The following is a 20,693-nucleotide window of genomic DNA, read 5'->3' as shown; positions in this document are numbered from 1 at the left end:
TTAAAAGCATCTATGTTGTAGACCCTTGCCTAATTAATGTAATAATTTCTCATTAAAATTTTCATAAATTCTGCATATGATTTCCTTGGTTACAATTATGGTCAAAGGCCAATTATAACCTAACAGGAAAAAAGTAAATTATTTGGATGATAAATGATAAACATTTAAAAAAACTATACCAAGGTTTTCTTTCATTTGTTGAAAGATATTTTTAAAGAGGGCACTATCAGGACTTTACATAATTATAAAAAGAACCTGTCAAGGATTTTATTTAACTCATTAGTTAATGAGGGAACCAGATGTTACAACTAATTCAAAGAATAATTCAAAGAATTACAGATAATGTAAGCAGTAATGGACAATGAATTTACATACAGTATAAAACTAGTCTGGGTGGGATTGGGGGTAAGGAGGGAGGAGGTCAATTGGATTTCCACCAAACAAAATTCATTTCCAAGTCTATGAACCACCGTTTGCTTAATTTGATTTTTCTACAGTTTTTACAGTGGTAGAAGAACTCAGAGAAGGTGGAAGGCACAGAGATCCACAGTATCAAATGACCCCAGAGATTGCATTTAGGCAGTGCCTATATTTACATTGAAGACATCTAGTCATCTGATTCATTTCAAAGTACAGTTTTTCCTTTACATGTTACTCTTACTTATTTCTGTTTCTGCTTCACATATCACTCAAGGTTAAAAAGGGAAAGCTGAAATTATAATGCTAATCTTTAAAATTTAAGAACCACTACATTTGAAATGCTAATAATATGTTAACTTTTTAAAAAAGGTATGTGTGGCAAGGTAATAAATTGAGCAAGAACCATTTTAATAATTAGCTGGCTTCCTAAGATCATCATCTAAAATGTTAAATTTATTGAAAAGTTCCTATTAACCTAGAGATTGTTGTGATAAATTTGAAGATCTTGGCCTAGTTTTGAAACACCAGTGTAATGTTCACATAACAGGTTAATTTCATTTTTAATCCACTTATTGGCATGTATCTTTGACATATTACTTGGTGAAAGAAAATAATAGACTGCTCTAGGGATTTTAAATACTTAGTGTTTAAAGTTATCATCAAAGAATTTATCATGCTATTATTTCAAAAAATTAACTGGGGCTGGGGAGATAGCTCAGTCGGTAGAGTGCTTGCCTTGCAAGCACAAGGCCCTGGGTTCGATCCCCAGCACCAAAACAAACAAACAAACAAACAAAAATTAACTGTATAGCTAATGCTAAGGATGATACACTAATATACATATGAATCTAAATATGTAAAATAGTGCATTTATATGTAAAGTTTACCTCTAGTTATTTTTTAAAATTTTTAAAAAGATTTTTTTAGTTGTAGATAAACACAATACCTTTAATTTATTTATATGTGGTGCTGAGGACCAAACCCAGGGCCTCATATGTGCTAGGTGAGCACTTTACTGCTGAGCCACAACCCCAGCCCTACCTCTAGTTATTTCCTAAGCATTTTAAATCAAATACTAAGTAAAAGAAGGTACAATAATATCTTCAATCATAATGCGTTCATTCAGAGAACACATGGACATATGTTAGGATTTTACTTAGCTCATTAATTACGAGGAAACCAGTAAGATGTGAATGATCAGTTCAAAGGAGAATTTAAAGTGCCATGCGTACTGGTGGACAAGGAATGACAAACTGAGTTCACAAACAGATGCAATATGATCCATAACTAACTGTATCTCACAGGAACAAGGGTTTGCAATTCTGTGGACCAAAATCATTTTGCATTACCTCCAGCTTTGCTCAGCTTTTCTTAAGTCGCTCAATAGTGAAAGCAGAGTTTACCTTGATGGATGCACTTCAGTGGGTACTCACTCAGTGATCCTTCCCCGTATTCTTGCAATTCTCTTCTTCTCCTTCTGCTCCTCCTCCTTCTTCAGCTCCTCCTCCTCTTCCTTCTTTTTACTTCTTTTTTTGTACCAGGGATTGAACCCAGGGTCACCGAACCACCGAGCCATATCCCCAACCCTTTTATTTTTATTTTTTATTTTGAGGCAGACTCTCACTAAGTTGCTTAGGGCCTCACTAGGTTGCTAAGCCTGGTCTTGAACTTGTGATCCTCCTGCCTCAGCCTCCTGAGTCACTGGTATCAGGTGTGGGCCACCACACGTGGCTACAGTTGTTCTTGACTCACCTTCAACAACTCTCTGTCCTGCTTCTTTGAAAATATCTATGTTCATTAGATTTAGGGAAGCAAGTAAAATTTGCATTTCAAGATCAAATCTTATAAACTGCATTTTGAGTCCCATGAGTAAAGATTTTGGGCATCTGTGTCTGATGATTAAATTCAAGGTGCGACTTAAGCATATGATCAGAATTTGTTAGAGTGACTCCTTAGGAGGAGTCATATTTTCCTCTGTGTGCTGTGGTCTGAATAAACGAAATCCTTTCATTAGAGAAAGGTGGCTAATTTTTTCCTTTCAGCGATATATCAACACGAAAATGCTGCTCTTCCTGGACTTGTTCAGTGATCTGAAAATTGTTTTCTGGTGCTTACAAAGTTCATAATTTATGGTTGCCTTTCACTGACTTTCCTCCAGGTGCTGGGCTGAATGACGGGCAGTGGCACTCTGTGTCCCTGTCTGCTAAATGGAGCCATCTGAGTGTGGCCGTGAACGGTGACACGGTTCTCCAGCCCCTGGTGACTGGCCTGACGGGTTCCAGCAACACCTATTATTTTGGAGGTAAGTGAAGGCAGGTCAGCCACAGGGACCGTGGAACCATTGTTACCTTTACTGTCCTGCCTGCATCCTGGGTCCCTTTTCAGATTTAAATCAGTTCATATTAAGAAATGATCTCTCTCCTTCTATAATATATCTCAAAATTTAATTTATTCATCTTCCTGATACAAAAATCAATCCCTGCAGTAACTTTAGTTACTGTGTAAATAACCTCATAATTTCACATTATGTTAAAAGAAAATAGATTTTTAGCTACACACAGTAAACAGGAAACAAGTGGAATTTTTTCAAATGGCAAATGTCATAATTGACTTCTCTGCAGCAGATAATTTTAGACTTCTAACAGCTTGTAAAAATTAAATAAGTCACATTGTCCAAAATTCTTGGCTTCCTTACAATCTTAGGATACATACACTTTGACTCCTATCATTGACTCATTATTACACAGATCAGTTTTTAGATGGACAGGTATTTTTTTAGTAGGAAGAGAGTAATGGGAAGTGTAAAATATAAAGAATTTTCTGACCACCAGAAGTAATAAACAAAAATGAAGAAACCGGAGACAAGTATATTCAATGCATCATAATGTAACTGGTGTTATCTTGGTACAAAGGGCCAAATATTTGCATCCTGCCAAAATCTGCATGTTGAAATCCTAACCCCTTTTAGGAGCTTTTGGAAGATAATTAAGTCATAAGGGAGGAACCTCAAGAAAGGATTGGGGCCCCTCATAAAAAGACCCCAGAAACTTCTCTAGCCCTCCTTCTGTCCTGTGAGGCCACATCAAGGGGACCGCCACCTGTGAGCCAGAACACAGGCCTCTCCATGCGCCAAGTCTTCCACGGCCCTGGCCTTGGACTTGACGGTCTCCAGAACCGTGGGACATTAAATAGCACTCAGTCTGGGTGTTCTGTTGTCGCCGTCTGAAGTGACCAGGACATTCGATGGACAGCGCAAATCTATGAGTGGGATGGAAATCCAGCTTTTTTATTAAAAGAAACACTAGAAGCAATGTTGTGGATCCTTCCGGGAGACATGACGGGAGCTCACGATTAGGCTGGTTCACCCGGGAAGCGAAGAGAGGAGCGGGCCAGGAAGCCGCAGGCAGGGGCACAGAGGGCGCGGGCAGGACGGTCTGCAGGACGCATCAGCGCCTACGGAAAAGAAAGGCTTCTGCAGTAAGCGGACCTCCATCCAGGAGGAAATGCCATGGTGAATGCGGACGCACTTCCCACCAGACGTTCAGTGGGTACCCAGACGCTTGGGTGTCACTTTAATAATTCAGCTGTGCGTGATGCCTACTGCAATGCTCCACAGCACAATGCAAACCTCCTTTCTTTTTCTTTCGAGGTACTGGGGCTCAAATCCAGGGCTTGTGCTTATCAGGCAAGCTTCTGCGCTATACCCACCGCAACCCTCCTCTCCTATAAAATGAAAAAAGCATATATACTCAGGAGTATAGATTTAGTAGAAAAACTGCCTACATTCTACAGTTGCCTTCTGCTTCATCTGTGTGTGTGTGTGTGTGTGTGTGTGTTCACATAGAAGATGTACATTCCCAAATTAATAGTCACATATATTCAAAGATGTCACTGAGCTGTTTTCTACCACAGAGTGCATATTTACACTGTTTAAAGTAAATTGAAATAACCTTAAAAAATCCCTGAGCAAACAAAACCAGTTAGGCCTCGTAAGTGACCTTAACCTTGTTTGATTTGCAAACATAAAGCAAAATTTAACTTGGATTATTTCTTGTAAATGCCTGTCTTTCGAAAATTCAGACTTGATGCTAATGGATCAGAAGCCACCAACTAACTTATGTAAATAGAGATTGTTCATCTTGATATACCAAATAGACTGCTGTATAACCAAACAACCTGTGTGTGTGTGTGTGTGTGTGTGTGTGTGTGTGTGTGTGCAGGCACAGAGCAGATGTTTACTTCCATGTTTTTCCTACAAAAGCCTTCCCTTTCCACCCTCATGACAGAACCCCAGAATCACTTCCCATTAAAAGCTACTTCACTCAGGAATTGCTCTTAGGGAAATAAAACACTTCTCATTTTACTTTGCCTCAATTTACCTTTTAACAATTGTGCACATGTATCTCCAGGTAGATGCTTCACTCCTCTAGGAAGACAAAAGGAAACCTGAAGAGCTTCGGTGTTTTAAGATGTCAAGAAATTAACATCTTGATTTATCTTGAATGGATGATAATGTAAGGGGTCCTCTAAATAAATAAATAGAAAATGCAGATATATATGCTAATCTTTTTGACCATGCAAAGTTAACATTAGGAATGGTTGTCCACGATCCTTAGCCATCAGAGGAATTTTACCTATTGAGGATAATATTAAATTTAGGATTTCCAAGTATGAGTAATAAGATTCCCCTTATGTTTGCTCTCAAAAGATGTGATATTATCAGATAATCATATCTAATAAAAAATTTTCCAAACTAAGTGCAAAAAAACAACAAACTGATCAGGGATGCTCAGTTAAGACGAAGACTAACATCTGTATGATGGAAGCGGAGGATGGAGCTCCATCCATGCGACTCTGTTTTCACAGCTGTTAGCCTGGATGGAACAGATCCACTGAATAGATGGTAGGAAAAGGGAACTCTCTGAGAATGTGTATTCACATACGTTCCCATTTCCTCCAGAAAGTAGCTGATGTGTTTCCAAAGACAAATACACCAAAGCCAACATTTCCTGAAGGAGTGTGTTAACATCCTGTTGTAGGCAAAGGTCCTCCCAGAGCTGCCCGTATCCCTGGAACCCATGAGTGTGTCACATGGCCTGAAGGACTTTGCAGATGTAATTAAGGTTCCGGACCTTGACATGGGGAGATTATCCCAAATGATCCAGGTGTGTTCAATGTAATCTGGTGAGCTCTTAAAGATTTGATTCTAGTTGGAGGCAGAGAAGCCCAAGGGAGGTGTGAAAGAGAGGGGCTCAGGCAGCTTAGAAATAGGTCCCTGTGCGGTTGCTGGTTTAGAAGATGAACCTGGCAATGAGACTAGGAAAGCAGAGAGCCAGAAGGAGCAGAGGGACCCCTGCTGACCAGGAAGGAAACCAGGTTTCCTTCCTACAGTTCCTCATTCTTTCAGCAGAAAGTCAAAAATGCCAGAAACAATTGTTTCTGGTCTTGTTCTGTTTTGTTTAGATGATGGATGGTCTCAGAGCTAACAAATATGAGCATGAACCACAGAGCAGACAGAATGACAGAAATGGTAAGGCTGCCCAGGACCACACACATGGATTCCAAAGTCACCTCCCATCCGAAAGTGTAAGGAGCGTCAATAACCTGCTTGAAATAAATACACAGCAACCGCAACCCAAGTAGGCCTGTGCACAGGTAAAATCATGCTTCTTCAGAGGTGAGGTGATGGGTTGGATTGTCCCTCCCTCAGATTCACAGGGATCTCAGAATGTGACTGTATCTGGGAGTGGGGTCTTCCCTGGTGAGGGTGGAGCGAGTTATGCACTGTTGGTGGGAATGGAAATTAGTGCCACCATTAGGGAAAACAGCCATTAGTTCCTCAAGAAACTAGAAACAGAACTGTGATCCAGCAATCCTGCTCCTGGGCATAGCCCCAAAGGAAATGCCATCGGTGTGATGGAGACACCTGCACTCCAATGGGTGTTGCAGCCGGGATATGGAATCCACCCTGTTGTCCATCAGCAGATGAATCTTTTAAATGGTATAGTAACACATGGAATAATACTAAAACACAAAAATGGTGAATCTGGCCATTTCCTATGGCATGGATGAACCTGGAGAACATTATGTTAAATAAGTAAGGCACGGACAAACACTGCACGATCTCACTTGTGGAATCTGAAACAGTGGATCTCACAGAAGTTGAGAGTAGAATAATGGTTACTGGAGCCAGGGGAGAAGGGGAATACGGAGACAGGTTGGTCAATAGTTCAACGGGAGGAACAAGTCCTGGTGATCGTGCACCAAGATGAGAATAATCACAGGAGTGCATTGCATATCTCAAAATAGAAAAGAGATTTTGAATGTACTTATCCTGGAGAAATGATAAAAATTTAAGGTGATGGACCTGCTATTTACACTGAGTTGATCATCACCCAACGTATACATGAATCAAAGTATATTGAATTTCATAAATATGCACACATATTATGTGTCAAAAAATACAATTAGTTTTTTAAAACTTAAATTTAAAGAAATGAAGTCATTAAGATGACCTCTAATCCAATATGATAGGTGTCCTTATTTAAAAAAAAAAAGGAAATAGCCAGGCAGGGTGGTGCACACCTATAATCCCAGCAATTTGGGAGGCTGAGGCAGGAGGATTGCAGGTTCGAGTCCAGCCTCAGAGATTCAGTGAGGCCCTAAGCAACTTAGTGAGACCTTGTCTCAAAATAAAAAAAAAAAATAATAATAATAAATAAGGCTGGTGATGTGGCTCAGTGGTTAACTGCCCCTGGGTTCAATCCCCAGGACTACAATAAAAAAGGGAAATGTGGACACAGAGACACACAGAGGGAGAACACCCACAGAGACCCCATGTGAAGATGGAGCATTGGAGTGATTCTCTTGTAAGGGAGGACCACTTGCTGTGTCCTCCTGGACCCCAGCACATTGCTGTGCAGAGATGGAGTGGACAGCCTCCCTCTGGAGGTCTGATCCTGGCCCACACCCTGCTGCCACTGTGCCATGAACCCCTTTATTTTTAAATTTCTATTTTAAAATGTTTAGTCTGCAAAAATTATATATATGTATCTATATGTATATATACACACATTTATATATGTAAGGTATACATGACAGATAAGCACTGTGTACGAATCACCACTGTCAGATTACTTAACACTTCCATCCACCACTCACAGTTACCATTCGCATGTGGGAGGGGGACTAAGGACACTTCAAATCTGCTCTCATCCAGTTCAAGTAAGTAATACAGAATTGCTAACTACAGTCACCATGGGGGAGTCCTTTGTTAGGGGGACCCTGAGAGGAGATTGTGAATTGTGAGCAGCGAGCATGTCTAAGAGATAGGCTTCATTAAAGGGTCGCGTCTGGGGACTGGTTTTAAACAGGCCACCCCTTGTGGAGCTTCCCTTCATCGTGTTGTTCCATAGATTGTCACAATACTAACTGATCATGGTTCCTTTTCTTTTTTTTTTTTTTTTTTCCTGTTTTATTGCATGGTACAGGCTTTCCCCTGAGCCTTGCCTTCTCTAGAGTATCTTAGGTATTTCTTACTGCCTGATAAAGAAAAACTGCTTTTCGATCAAAGTGACCGATCATTTAACTTATCCAGTTACTGCAACTTCCCTTTATTGCCAAGGGATAATGAGGGAATCATTTTACTAAGTCAAGAAACAGGTCAGCCTTTCCCAAGCAGACGTCTGCCAGCTCTGTGGGAAACATCACAGCCTTTGAGAGGGAGCTTGGGGAAGGGAAGGAAAGGAAGGTGTCATACAGCTCCATCTTTGGAATGTTCCTGAAGGTCCTCATGTGTCATCGAACTTGCCAATAGTAGGATGTATCTGCCAATCGGTGCTGGGGCTGCTGACGGCATCAGGACAGCTTCACATCTCACCCCTCTCTTCCTAGAGTTGTTTTGATAGAGAGAATGCAGTATGACAGGAAAATCCATCCTTAAAACGAGCCCACGAATCATGGTTTCAGCACTGACCATCCTGCAGAGCAGCCTTGGCCAGGATGCAGGAGGTCTCTACCCAAGGAGTTCCAACTGCTCTCTTCCCCCCTATTGGGAGGTGTGCATGTTGGACCAAGGTGGCTTTACAATGTAGCTTCGTGTGATAGACAATCCTGAGGAGCAGGTTATTTTGTAAATAGTCAATAAAGCCAAGAACCATCACTTCAAAAGCAAGGATTTAGGAAGCACTGATGGGTAAGAAGGAAAATACCATCAAACTGTTTATGATACCTAATAAAATTAACTACAGGAAAATTATTTGTCAAATGGTGAACATAGTATCACCACCTAGAGTTTAACATTCTGCCTGTGAGATTTAATAAGGCACAGTTGTTCAAGAGCACAGTTCTATAAGTATATACATGCTAATGTAATACATGCCTGTTATTTTTATTTATATCATAATTTAATTTATTTTTACTAAGATCATTACAAAAATATTGGAAAAATATTTAATATTTTTAGAAAGAATGTACAGATTCCGTTACATGAATACACATATTTTATTGTATTGGTTCTGCTGTTCAATTTGACTACTGCTAGACAATTTCCCTCTCTTTTTATTTTTTATAGAATTATATAAAATTACTTTTATAAACATTCTTGAACTTGTCCAGTTTCCTGAGTGAATTTTGAATTTTCCTTATGCATGCCTATTTAACTGAATTTACCTATTTCCATGTAAACTTTGGAAAACAATAGATCTAACCATTTTTAAAGTGTAAAGTGGTTATACTGAATGATACACATGGATTAGAACCAGATCATTTCTTTACATAGAAACAGCCTTTGGTATAGCTAATGTTAATTACCTAGTTTACTACATTGAAAATTGCATGATCCAAATTATTATTATTATCATTATTATTAATATTATTGGTACTGGGTACTGAACCCAGGGATATTCTACCATCTACCTCTAAGCTACATCTTCAGTCTCTTATTTTTTAATTTTTGGGACAGGGTTTTTAAGTTGCTGAGATTGGCCTTGAACTTGCGATTCTCCTACCTCAGCTTCCCAAGTTGTTGGCATGCACCATAGTGGCCGACTCCAGATTCCTCTCAAACATTGTGCATTGCAATCCTCTAAGAGGATTTTATTCCATTTCATTCATTGATTGAATTAATTCCTTGATTCCAATAAGAACAAAGCCTCTTCTTTGAAATTGTACAAGTGATTGATAACATAAAGTCAAAGAAGAATGAAACCCACCTATGTTCTGTAATCATTCTTCAATACCTATTATTTAAAAGATTGAAAACATAAATTATATCCCACAAGCTTGAAAAATCAACATAAACAAGATTTTTTGTAAAAATAGGGCAAATAATAAAGTTCTTCAAAAGCTAAAATTTCATGACACACAAATTATTACTTTGGTTTATGATGTCTTTGGCACTATGCCATTAGGAAATGAGGTGCCCATTTCATACTCACATATTATTTATTTAGGTCAGAGGTAGACCAACTATGACCTGTGACTTGTTATTGTATAGGCCAAAGCAAAGAACTGTTTCATACGTTTAAAATGTTGTTTTAATAAAAGCAGGATATTTGACAGAGGCTGTATTGTAATCCACAGAGCTGTAAGCATTCACTGTCTGACCTTCCTCAGGAAACATTTGCAGACCCTTGATTTAGATAAATGCCTTGTAATTTGATTCTGCAGTTGTCTTAAACAAAGCCTCTTTGGGATGGTTTTCCTTTTTCTTAATTGTAGTGTGCATTTTTATCCTTTCTTACTCCTCTGGCAACACATGAACCTGAGTTCCATGATTAGGGTATATACTGTGGGCGCGTTTGGATCACTAGTTTCTACATGTTTGAATTCATGTGCAGTGACCTTGCCTAATTCAGACAAAGTCAAGGCCTTGCTCATACCTGTTAATGCAAGTATCGCTCTTCTACAAAGCCCTCACGGTCAAGGTAAACTACGTCATAAACATTGCCATTTGTAATTTAGTTGATGGGTGTGATGAGACTTTTAACATTTAACTTATTATATTGGAAATGATCAAATGTCTGTTTGATTTCTTTTTGCTCATGGGACGCCCTATGCTGTTGTTTTATTTATTGTTACATACCCTATAAGTGCAGTGTCTCCTTTTACTTTTTGGACTAAGTTGTCAATGCTAAAATGTAGTCTTTGGTTATATGTGTGACTAAAGCATCTAATAAAAAAAATACTAGAAAATACAATCTAAATACTTCTGTTCAGTCCGTATAAAAAGAGTTTTTAACTATTCTCAGAGGCATACACGTTCTAACCCACACAAACACCTACAGGGCAGATATCAAACACATTTTTGATAAATAGGAGTAGACAACTACTTTTTTTAAGTAGTGCTTTTCGCACTTCATAAACCCAGAGTCTCCTACATGAAATACGGGCTATGATTTATTTTAACTTCACCTCCATTTTAATTTCTCTTACTAATGCTGCGTGACGCCAAAAGCATTAGTATTTCTTAGATGAGGTTTTAAAAGTCAAACAGCTCTTCTTTTAGACGTACAATAATTCCTGTCAGGAATTTTAAATCTTAATTTCCCCCGCTTTTGAAAACTCTGAATTGCAGGTACATTTGGTCAACTCTGACTTGTGTCCTCATCACCTTTCCTGTGAGTGATTCAATGTGTCAACTCCCAGCAAAATTCATTCTTCAAGAATCTAAACAAGGGAAGCAGCAGTCCTCATAACACAGGCTGTGAACTAGCTTTGTTCCCCTCGTTGATTTCCTCCTATCTCTGTCTCTGTGTTCAGGCTGTCCGGACAACAGCACAGGCTCTGGATGTGAAAGTCCTGTGGGAGGGTTTCAGGGCTGCCTGAGGCTCATCTCCATTGGTGGCACAGCGGTGGATCCCATCTCAGTCCAGCAGGGGGCGCTGGGGAGTTTCAGCGACCTCCAGATAGACGCCTGCAGCATCACAGACAGGTAGGGGCCCTCCTGGGTCATGTCAGCATGCCTGCTTCCAAAGCTGAAAGGGGAAAAAGTAGACAGATGGGGAAGAAACGAATTTCATTCTCTCTCTTTTTTTTCTATTATCTTTCTGCAGGGAATAAAACAGTCATGGACAGTGAGGATTCAAAAACTGCATTTTCAGCTGTATAAACTGTGTTTTTCAAACAATAGTAGTCTATTAAAAGGCTCGTATATATGTATACCTTATGAATTTTAACTAAAAATGGCCCCATGTTACTAGGTGCTCAGTTATCAACCCAGTTCTGGCAACCCTGCCCCACGTGTGGGTGGACATTCTGAGGGACAGTGCGTCTGGACAAGTTACTGTTCCTTTCATATTTGCTCCAAATCTCTTCCCTGGAGCAAATATGAAGGAATCTGTAGAACAGTTTGAGGCACAGAGGTTAATAATGAAGGTAGTTGTACCATGACAAACTCAAAGAAATGTGTAGAATACAAGAAAGCTATTTTAATTTTTTAAAATTAAGCATTTACACAGTTTATACTGCCATTTATGCCTATCTCTATAATACTTTTGGCTGAAAATCATCACTTACCTGAAGAATAATACTTCTATGTATGGTGCACTTTATCGCTTTCCCCTTGGCATCTGATGTCCCTAAATAAATGCAGATCATGACAAGGAAGTCCAGGAATGGAAACATCACACAGTGCCTGCCATTGACCCATACAATTTTAAGTGTCAATTAAAATAAATTGAAACCTAAAAATTAATTAATGCTATAGATGAAAAATAAAAAATAATAAAATTTTAAATGTCCTTTATGATAGACATTTCAGATCTTACTGTCTTCTACCTCATAAGTGGTGTGCTAGTCATTCTGTTTTAAATATTAGCCATAAAGCTGTCATCTCCAGCTAAACAGATTTTAGTTTACAAATCATAGGGATATTTTAAAAGAACATCATTTTTATGGAATGAAAATTTCACTTGTAAGAACTTGTTTTAACAGAGAATAAGTTCCCCCTTGGAATGTCTGTTGATTTGTAGGAAAACACTGAGTCAAAGAGGAAGAGTGGATCACACAAGAGGTTGTCCCAATAACTCCTACTCTTGCATGTGGGGCTGGAATTCTTGGCAGAAACTCAGGCCTACATGGACTGGGACTGGGTTGCGCCCTGGGGATGGTGGCTGGGAGCTGGCCACCTGTGGCTGGAGATGTGTCATGGAGCTGGTCACCTGCTCTTTGGGGAGCCAGCTCATCAGGCAAGATGCAGGCCCCCTAGCCAGCAGGCTCACGGGGAGGGGTCCCAGGGCCCTCTGTGTGAGTGCTGAGAGCTAACAGCTCAGCTGTGAGGCAAGTGTGACTCTCTCTCCTTGTAAGTCATTAATGTCTCGTCAATGACTCCCAAATGTGATCTGTTCACATTTTATCCTTATGAAGTGCTGTGGTTTGGATGTGTCAAAGGCTTGGTCGCGTGGGAGGTGGTGGAGCCTTTAGAAGGTGGGACCTAGTGGGAGGAAGTTAGGTCCCTGGGGGTGTGCCTGTGAAGGGGACATTGGGTCCCCAGGCCTTCCTCTCTTTGCTTCCTGGCTGCCGTGAGGTGAGCAGCTTCCTCTGTGGTGTGTTCCGCCTTGATGTTCCACCTGGGTCACTGTGTGCCGTGACCATTTCAGATAAGGGTGTTGAGGAACACTTTTAAACTCTTTCAAATGGGATCACAAATGGGCTTCTTCACTATTTCATTCCTTGGGTCAGTGTATAGAGGTCTGGCCCCTCAAAATGTTTTTAAAACAATAAATTTCATAAAGCAGTAAAAATTGGAAAACGGGTGCTACCATGCGAGCCTCTAAAGAGCTGAAGAGCTTTGCTGTTTCCCTTCCCGTTCAGTTGGAGAAGCCCAGAAACTCATCTCTGAGTATCCTGAGCAGGTTTGTGAACCACCCTTGCCCTTTGGGGGATTAAAAATTATTTAAATTCACAAAATAGAAATATGTCATTCAAACACCAAAACTAAAAAGTCTACTCAAAGATCTGGTACGTGAAGTCATCTTTCCTAACCAAAATTTTAGGCTAAGCAAAAAATAGCAATGTGTACTCAGAACAACAAAGCTACAAAGAATGGCCTCTTCTATCAGCCTCTCATGATCTTAAGGTAAAAAGAAAACAATCCTCGACCTTTGCCTTACATGCCCCATGTCAAAGCTTCCATTGGGGCCCTGTGCTCCAAGCCACCTGAACAGGGAGACCTCCCACCCCTTCCAGAACTGCTAAGCCGGACAGTTTCCCCACGTCTCTGATCCCACCCTCCGAGAGCTTTCTCCAGCATCAGTCTTCTTTATTCTGGTGGCTTCTCTGTACTACATATAACATTTTCATTATTGACATGTTTAGTTGAAAAAAAATTATGCTATGCCTGTTCATGTTTCTGATCACTTAATAGTTCTTCCTCTAAAATATTTTAAGTAAAATTACATCATCATCTTAAGATCTGTGGAATCTTCAAGTCAGGTTGATCTTAAAATTTTCCATTATGTTAACAAGAAGGAGGGGGAGGGGAAGGGGCATGGGAGTGGAGAAGGGGAGGGGAAGGGGAGGACATCTGCCCATGGGCCTCCTCCACCCCAGCCTCCCACCATCTTTCCTGTGGCTCTGACTCCCACTCATTACTCTGGGTCCCCTTCAGGTCACTCCACACACAATTTACCATATTTTGATCTTTGAAATATTTGAAAATTGTGACCCTGATTGCCCATAATTATTCTTCTCTTAAACTAAACTCTCCTTAACCTGAGGCAATAGCCACGTCCAGCATAGCCAAACATGGGGTTCTGGCGAGGGGCAATGGGGGATTAGAAAATAAAGACACACACACAGATCTTGAAGATAAACCTGGAATCAGGTAGAGCCTGCTCTCTGATGGAGAAGCATATCTAAAGAGTTGCACCAGCAATCTTATTTATATATGTCTCATTATCAGGTTAAAGATTATGCAACCATTATTCTTTGTACTCAGGAAAGTTACAGAACTAGAAACATCTTTGCAGCTTTTCCACAGTTGCGGTGTATGGTGTTAGGAGCTTTGTGTAGCACTCAAGGAGGTGCATGGTTTAAAGTTACTGTTAAGTGGGCAGGTTCAGGAGAAGCAGAGCTGGTAAAATACTGCGGTCGTCTAGCATGAGAATTCCTCTACCCCTGGGGAGCTATGTGCCTGAGATCAATGTGGAAGCTCATGAGACTCTTGCACAGAGCCTCCCTAGGCAGGGTGTTACCATAGCAACTGGGTATCCTTGCACAGGAACATTCCCAGGTAGCAGGCACGACACAGTCATGAGGTCATCAGAGACCCCCAGTCTCAGTCACTGCTCTCCCATCCTCTGTCACTGCTCTCCACAGATAGTTAGTCCAGATCTTGACCTTAAACTTGTGGTACTTTGCTAGGTGCCAGGATGGTGGGGTGTTGGGGCATGGGCAGGTAATTTCATGCTCTGCTCTTCCTCAGCCCTTTGAGTTTTCTTGCAAGATCCCTAGAGGAACCAAAGAGAAGCCCCTGGGGACTCCTGCCAGTGTCCACATTGCAGTGTCCTGCCTGGCCTTGGTCTTCCAGCCACAAGCAGGAGGTCTCACTTTCCTCCTCCCAGCCCCTCTCCTAATCCTCTTCCCCACACCCCCCAAAATAAGATGTATTGGAAGTTGTCACAGATACATAATGATCAGTTACAGGCCAGGATACGTATTTAAGTAAATGTGTCATGATCAGACAAGCATGGTGGCAAATCACCAGTCATATGACATTTTCTTTTATGTTTTGTGCTTTTGCTTTAATCTGTATTTGGTAAGCAAGAGTTTTATCTCATGCTGACTGACCAAGGAGAATACAGCCTGTCGGTTTCCTTACAGGTGCCTACCCAGCTTCTGTGAACACGGGGGTGCATGTTCCCAGTCCTGGGACACCTTCTCTTGCAACTGCGAGGGCACAGGTTATACCGGAGGGACCTGCCATTCCCGTAAGCCTCCACCGCCTTGTCCTCATTTCTATGTCTTAGTCGCTTCATTTCCTTTTCATTAGTTGCTTATATGTATCCACATCTTGGCAATCATGTGTAGAAATAAGTATTTTTAGCGTCCAGTTAATTTCTAGACTATATTTAAGACACCTCGTTTTATTTTATCATTAATTAGTTACTCCCCCCACCATGTCGGGGATCAAACCCAGAGCCTCATGTGTATTGTCAAGCATTCTACCACCGAGCTATGCCCCAACCCCAACCTCGTTTAATGCAAGGGTGTCGAGATAGTGTACAGGAATATGTAGCACCAAGTCAGTTACACAAAAGAAACTGGTAAGCACCATGGATTAGGTATAGTAATAAGACACATTAAAGAGTAAAAAAATATATATGTTAAGTAAAAAAATGCATGATGTCACCGCTTGTTCCTTTACTGGAGTTGAGCCGAAATTTTAATTGAGAATCCTTTCAATCAAAGAAAGGTGGAAAAACTAATCATTTGCTATGCTTTCAACATTTATTATTAAATGTAATAAAATTAAATATAAAAAAAACCTGGATGAAAGTTTTAGAAGAGGCAATCAGGTATCAGCTAAAAACTAACAGACCTTTAAGGTCTCTTACAACTGTAATTTTCTTTGGCGGTAATGATGATTATAAGTGAATAATTATAAAAGTATGCATTTATTGAGTACTTAAATATATCTATCTTCATGCACATAGAGATTTGCATGAATTAACTCATTTAACCCCAAAGCAGTTTTGAGAATAAAGTACTATTATTATACTCATTGCAAGCTGAGGACAGGAGGTTAGGTAACTTGACATTCGGGCTACTCAGAGGAGGATTTGAACTTAAGGAGGTGAGTCTAGAGCTCCAGGGGGTGAAGGGCGCTCCGCATACCAGCAGATTTGGAGTCACCTGGAATGTGAGACAAATAAAGAACCTCAGGTCTCACCAAGCCTATTGGACCCGAATCTCTGGGGATGGAGCCCAGAAGTCTGGCCCGTTTCACATGTGCTCCTGATGGACACGGAGTGAGAAGCACTTCTAGGTGGCTTACTACAACACCTATACCATCTCTCCCAAGTTAGACATCATCTGTCTTTACTGAAAAATCATTCTCTATCTTTTAAAGCCCAACCTATTTTATTGACCATTAATTTGATAGTGATTAGAACATGCCAGAAGCCTCGAAAATCTAATTTTTCCCCCTTTATTTTTATATTCTGTTTTAACTTTTAAAGTTCTTTCCTTTCTGTGCATCTCTACTGACATTTCTTCACATCTCCTTGAGAACCACTTACCCGATCCCTGGGTCTTTAAGGAAATGGTGTAAGATGGGAAATCATCACTTTGACTCACTTGCACTGAGGTTCTATTTGAAACTTTTAACAACTCCTTGTGACTTACAATTTGATTTTTATAAAAGCCGTAACAGGAAAGCAAGGTGTGGAGTGTTATTAACTCTACTTTATGCATGCAAATGAAGCTTGGGGAGAATCCTGTGCTCCCAGCTTGAGCATTCAGGTTTCAATCTGATGTAATAATATGGTTGCTAAGTGTGGTTCTCCATAATTGTGACTTCCAAACAGGTACACCACGTCAAGGTGGAATTTCATCAAGCCTACAGTCACCAACCATGAGACAAGACTGCTTATAGTTATAACAGGTCATTTTTGTTTGGGATACTCATATAATTAACATGTGTACACATTGTCCTTTAAGTCAAACAATTCACATAAAGTAAGAGTTCTCCTATTATCCTGTCAATATTTATTCCCTATCCAAGTCCACCCAGTACCTCAAACCTAACCATTGTTATTAATATGAATGAATCTGAACAGACATTTATAAGTTTGTGTACTTAAATAAATATACAAGTGGGGGAAAATGACAGAAAAGCAATCTATGTTACCTGTGTTTTCATCTAAGAAGTTTGTTAAATAACACTTTCGATTCCGACAGTTTACTCTGGGGCCATTCTCATTTGACAGCTGACTGTATTTATCTTAAGATTGCTTAGACTTAAGATTTCCTCTTGCAAAGTTGTTTTCTCCTGTTTTGCAAAATGAGAGAAAATAACTCCCATCCCCTTCTTTGGGTTTTGCTGTGGACCCGAATAAGTCAACCTAGTCAAGAACAAAGGAAATTACTTATATTTGGGGTTGATTAGAATGGCAACACAGGAAAACACAGATTCAAGCAATCTTGAAAAATGTATCCTGAGGTCTTTCTAAATGGCAGGTGTGTTTATAGCTTTAAACCACGAGGGGTCTGGAAGTGGCATGACTTTTAGTAGGTATTATGGTTGCTGGCAGACAGTAAGCTGTTTTGTGGGAAGGGAATTTGAATAGGATCAGGCAGCAATAGCACATAGGATTCAGATTCACGGGCTTCCTTGAAATGCCGCTTCAAATCTTTGACACTATGCTTCAGATTCTTTATCTTCCTGTTCAAAAGCAAAAGAAAACACTAACACAGAGGAAATACAATCCCTAGGCATTGCCGAGTGACCATCTATGGCGTCACCTTCCTACTGAAAATCTTTGCTTTGAGTCACCAGGACTCTCTTTCTTTCCTCTTCCAAATCGAACTATGAACCAAATATTTATTCAGCACCTAACAATGCTCAATGTTTCTCTCCATCTCCGACCTGCTAATTTCCTTCTCCTTTGTTAGCGAAAGTACAAGTACATTTAAAAATGGGTAATATGTATCATGTGTCTGTAATTCAGAAATGGAAACCTTTGGACACTAAGTAAACCTATTGCAGGATCCTTCTGTTTCTGACGGATGGTGTTCCCCTACAGCGCTCTACGAGCAGTCCTGTGAGGCCCACAAGCACAGAGGGCGTCCTTCTGGGCTTTACTACGTTGATGCTGATGGAAGCGGTCCCCTGGAACCCTTTCTCGTGTACTGCAATATGACTGGTAGGTTAACAACCTTCAGATCTGGACACCAACTGTTTATGCGTATGATCAGAATAGACCAGGGAGATAGTTGCTAGTTGGCAGCATTGTTGAAACATGCGATTTGATAATTGTGTAATGCTAAGTAGAAGTAGTACATATATACTGGCTGATTTTATTATTAATAAAATGTCCTTGTATCTCTTATATATCTTGGTTGGGTTACAGGTGAGGCCCAATATTCTGCCTGGTCATCTCCATGGTGCCAACGTTTGTCAAAATTACATATTTTCACATGCATCATGATGAATATAGAACTTAAGATTCTGTGATTTACCTATTTTAAAAAATTAGAACAAAAAGGAGTTCCTTAAAAGTACTAAGACATGTATGTACGTATATATGTATGCACATACATATATACATATATACGTATATAATACATATCTTACATATATATTTATCTTTGATAGCATGTAATTTTTTTCATAATAAAATAAATTTGATTTTTTGACATTATGAAACCACTCCTGGTTTAGCTATTATTACAAATGAGCACAACCTGATTGTAGATGATTGCCTTAAAATGCCTCATAGATAATTAAATTTTTACAGAAATTTACTGTCACCTAGCTCTTTCAATTCTCTGGAAAGAAGAAATTGGAAATAAATAGTTCCCATTTAGTGTGCAGAGAAAAGGTTGTGAAGTCCTGCGAATTTGGACAGTGACCAAATCGACCAGCAAACACCTAGAAAAACCGGAAACAACCAAATGAAAGTACATAGGAATTAAAATTAGATGCTTTAGTGAAGACTGCCAAAGACTATTAAAAGCAGGGGAAGTTCCAAAAATTTAGAACCACTGAGCCGCAAAGTGATGAAAATATGAAATAGAGAAGTCCTGCCAACAGAAACTCTCCACCCCCACACACCCTGAACCAGACAATCAGATAAAGGGAGACAGGCCCAACTCGAGAGCATTGGTCATGTGACTTTCCCTAGGATCACTTCTGTCCTTCAGCTACATCAAGGGGTTCTTGCAATAAAGTGGTCTTGGCAAATATCAAAGTACTCAACCAAGGTCACACTCATGAGGATCTTGTCATTATTGTTTTAAGATGAAAAAACTGAGGCTTGGTGAAGTTGGTAAGGGAAGCACCTAATGACAAAATCTAGTTAAGGACAGAGGGGTCACTAAACTTCCCTAGAAAAAGCCACCTTCTCTCTGGAGGTTGTGTTGCTTATAGCTGATGAAGCAATAGCAGTCAGAAAAGGTGTGGTTGTCAAATACTATTCCACCAGCCTGAAAATGCATGGAGAGTAACAGTTTTCAAGAACCAGTGGCTTCCTTCTGGCTTGCTAAGGAGCTTGGAAGTCACGGCAGCCATCTTACTAAGTAAAAACTGGACAAAGTGAAAAATTAATGACTTTTCCTAGATCTGGCAAAGATGTGAAGTCGCAGGGCAGACTGCTATCCTCCAGATTGGAGAGAAGCAGGCAGACACAGAATCACGAGCAGAAAGACCCAGGTAAACCAGCACTAGGGTGGGGAAACCTAAACTGTGATTGACAGATTGCTGGAGTACCTGTGGAGAACAGCCTGGGAATTAAGACCTCCAGTCATAGGAGGATCCTCACAATTGTGTGAACTTTACTTTAGAGGAGCTTGACCAGTTTCTTCCAGTGAATATTGGAGGAAAATCTCATGCTTACAGAAGAACCATTTTGAAATACACCTGAGCATCCTATTCTTCTTAACAAGACCTGCCCTTGAAAAAGAATATTGTCAGAGCCTAAAGTATCAGGCTGTTTTTCAGAGCCCAGCCTCCTTAGGAAAGGGAAAGGCCTGAGGGTGGTGGGGAGGGAGCTGAGACACAGCTCATCATGGGGTCAGAGGATCCTCCCCTTCCCTGCACCTTACTTGCTTCACTAAAGGTCTATTGGCAGCAGTGAGCCAGTGCATCATACCTATTAGGGAAAAAGTTCAAGGCATACTAAAATCAAAAACAAAACAAACAAGCAAAAAACAATTCAAAGAGGAAGTACGAGCATTAGAAACAGACTCAGGTAAGGAAGGGATCTTAGCACTGGCAGACCAGGAATTTAAAACCACCATGACTAATGTGCTAATGCTAATGGATCAGGCAGACAGCGTGCAAGAACAGGTGCTATGCAATCACAGAGGTGGGAATTCTAAAAAAGAAGTAAAGAGGGACACTGGAGATCAGACTGTTGGAACAAAAACAAGAAATGTCTCCGATGAGTTCATCAGTAGACTGGACATAGCAGAGGAAAGAAATCTATATTTGGGGCTATCACAATAGAAATTTCCAAAACTGAAAGCCAAGAGATTAAAAAAAAAAAAAAAAAAAAGGCTGGTCATGCAGTGGTTCACGCCTATAATCCCAACGGCTTAGGAGACTGAGG

The 20,693-nt window shown here is 40.2% G+C and overlaps 1 protein-coding gene across 7 annotated transcripts in view; it reads left to right on the top strand.

Annotated features, from left to right (window-relative positions):
* The window catches only part of LOC124965638 (contactin-associated protein-like 3), a 214,880-nt gene that overhangs the window by 141,197 nt on the left and 52,990 nt on the right, over nucleotides 1-20,693 (top strand). For all 7 annotated transcript variants that reach the window (XM_047526727.1, XM_047526726.1, XM_047526724.1 and 4 more), the window contains exons 9-12: nucleotides 2,579-2,722; nucleotides 11,182-11,353; nucleotides 15,244-15,350; nucleotides 18,168-18,287. In XM_047526727.1, the coding sequence (XP_047382683.1) occupies nucleotides 2,579-2,722; nucleotides 11,182-11,353; nucleotides 15,244-15,350; nucleotides 18,168-18,287 (543 nt within the window). The remainder of the gene's footprint in view (nucleotides 1-2,578; nucleotides 2,723-11,181; nucleotides 11,354-15,243; nucleotides 15,351-18,167; nucleotides 18,288-20,693) is intronic.

The sequence above is a fragment of the Sciurus carolinensis genome, chromosome 15 (assembly GCF_902686445.1).
Source record: "Sciurus carolinensis chromosome 15, mSciCar1.2, whole genome shotgun sequence".
Taxonomy (NCBI): domain Eukaryota; kingdom Metazoa; phylum Chordata; class Mammalia; order Rodentia; family Sciuridae; genus Sciurus; species Sciurus carolinensis.
Note: the sequence above shows the minus strand (reverse complement) of the source record. Positions and strands in the feature narration are given on the sequence as shown.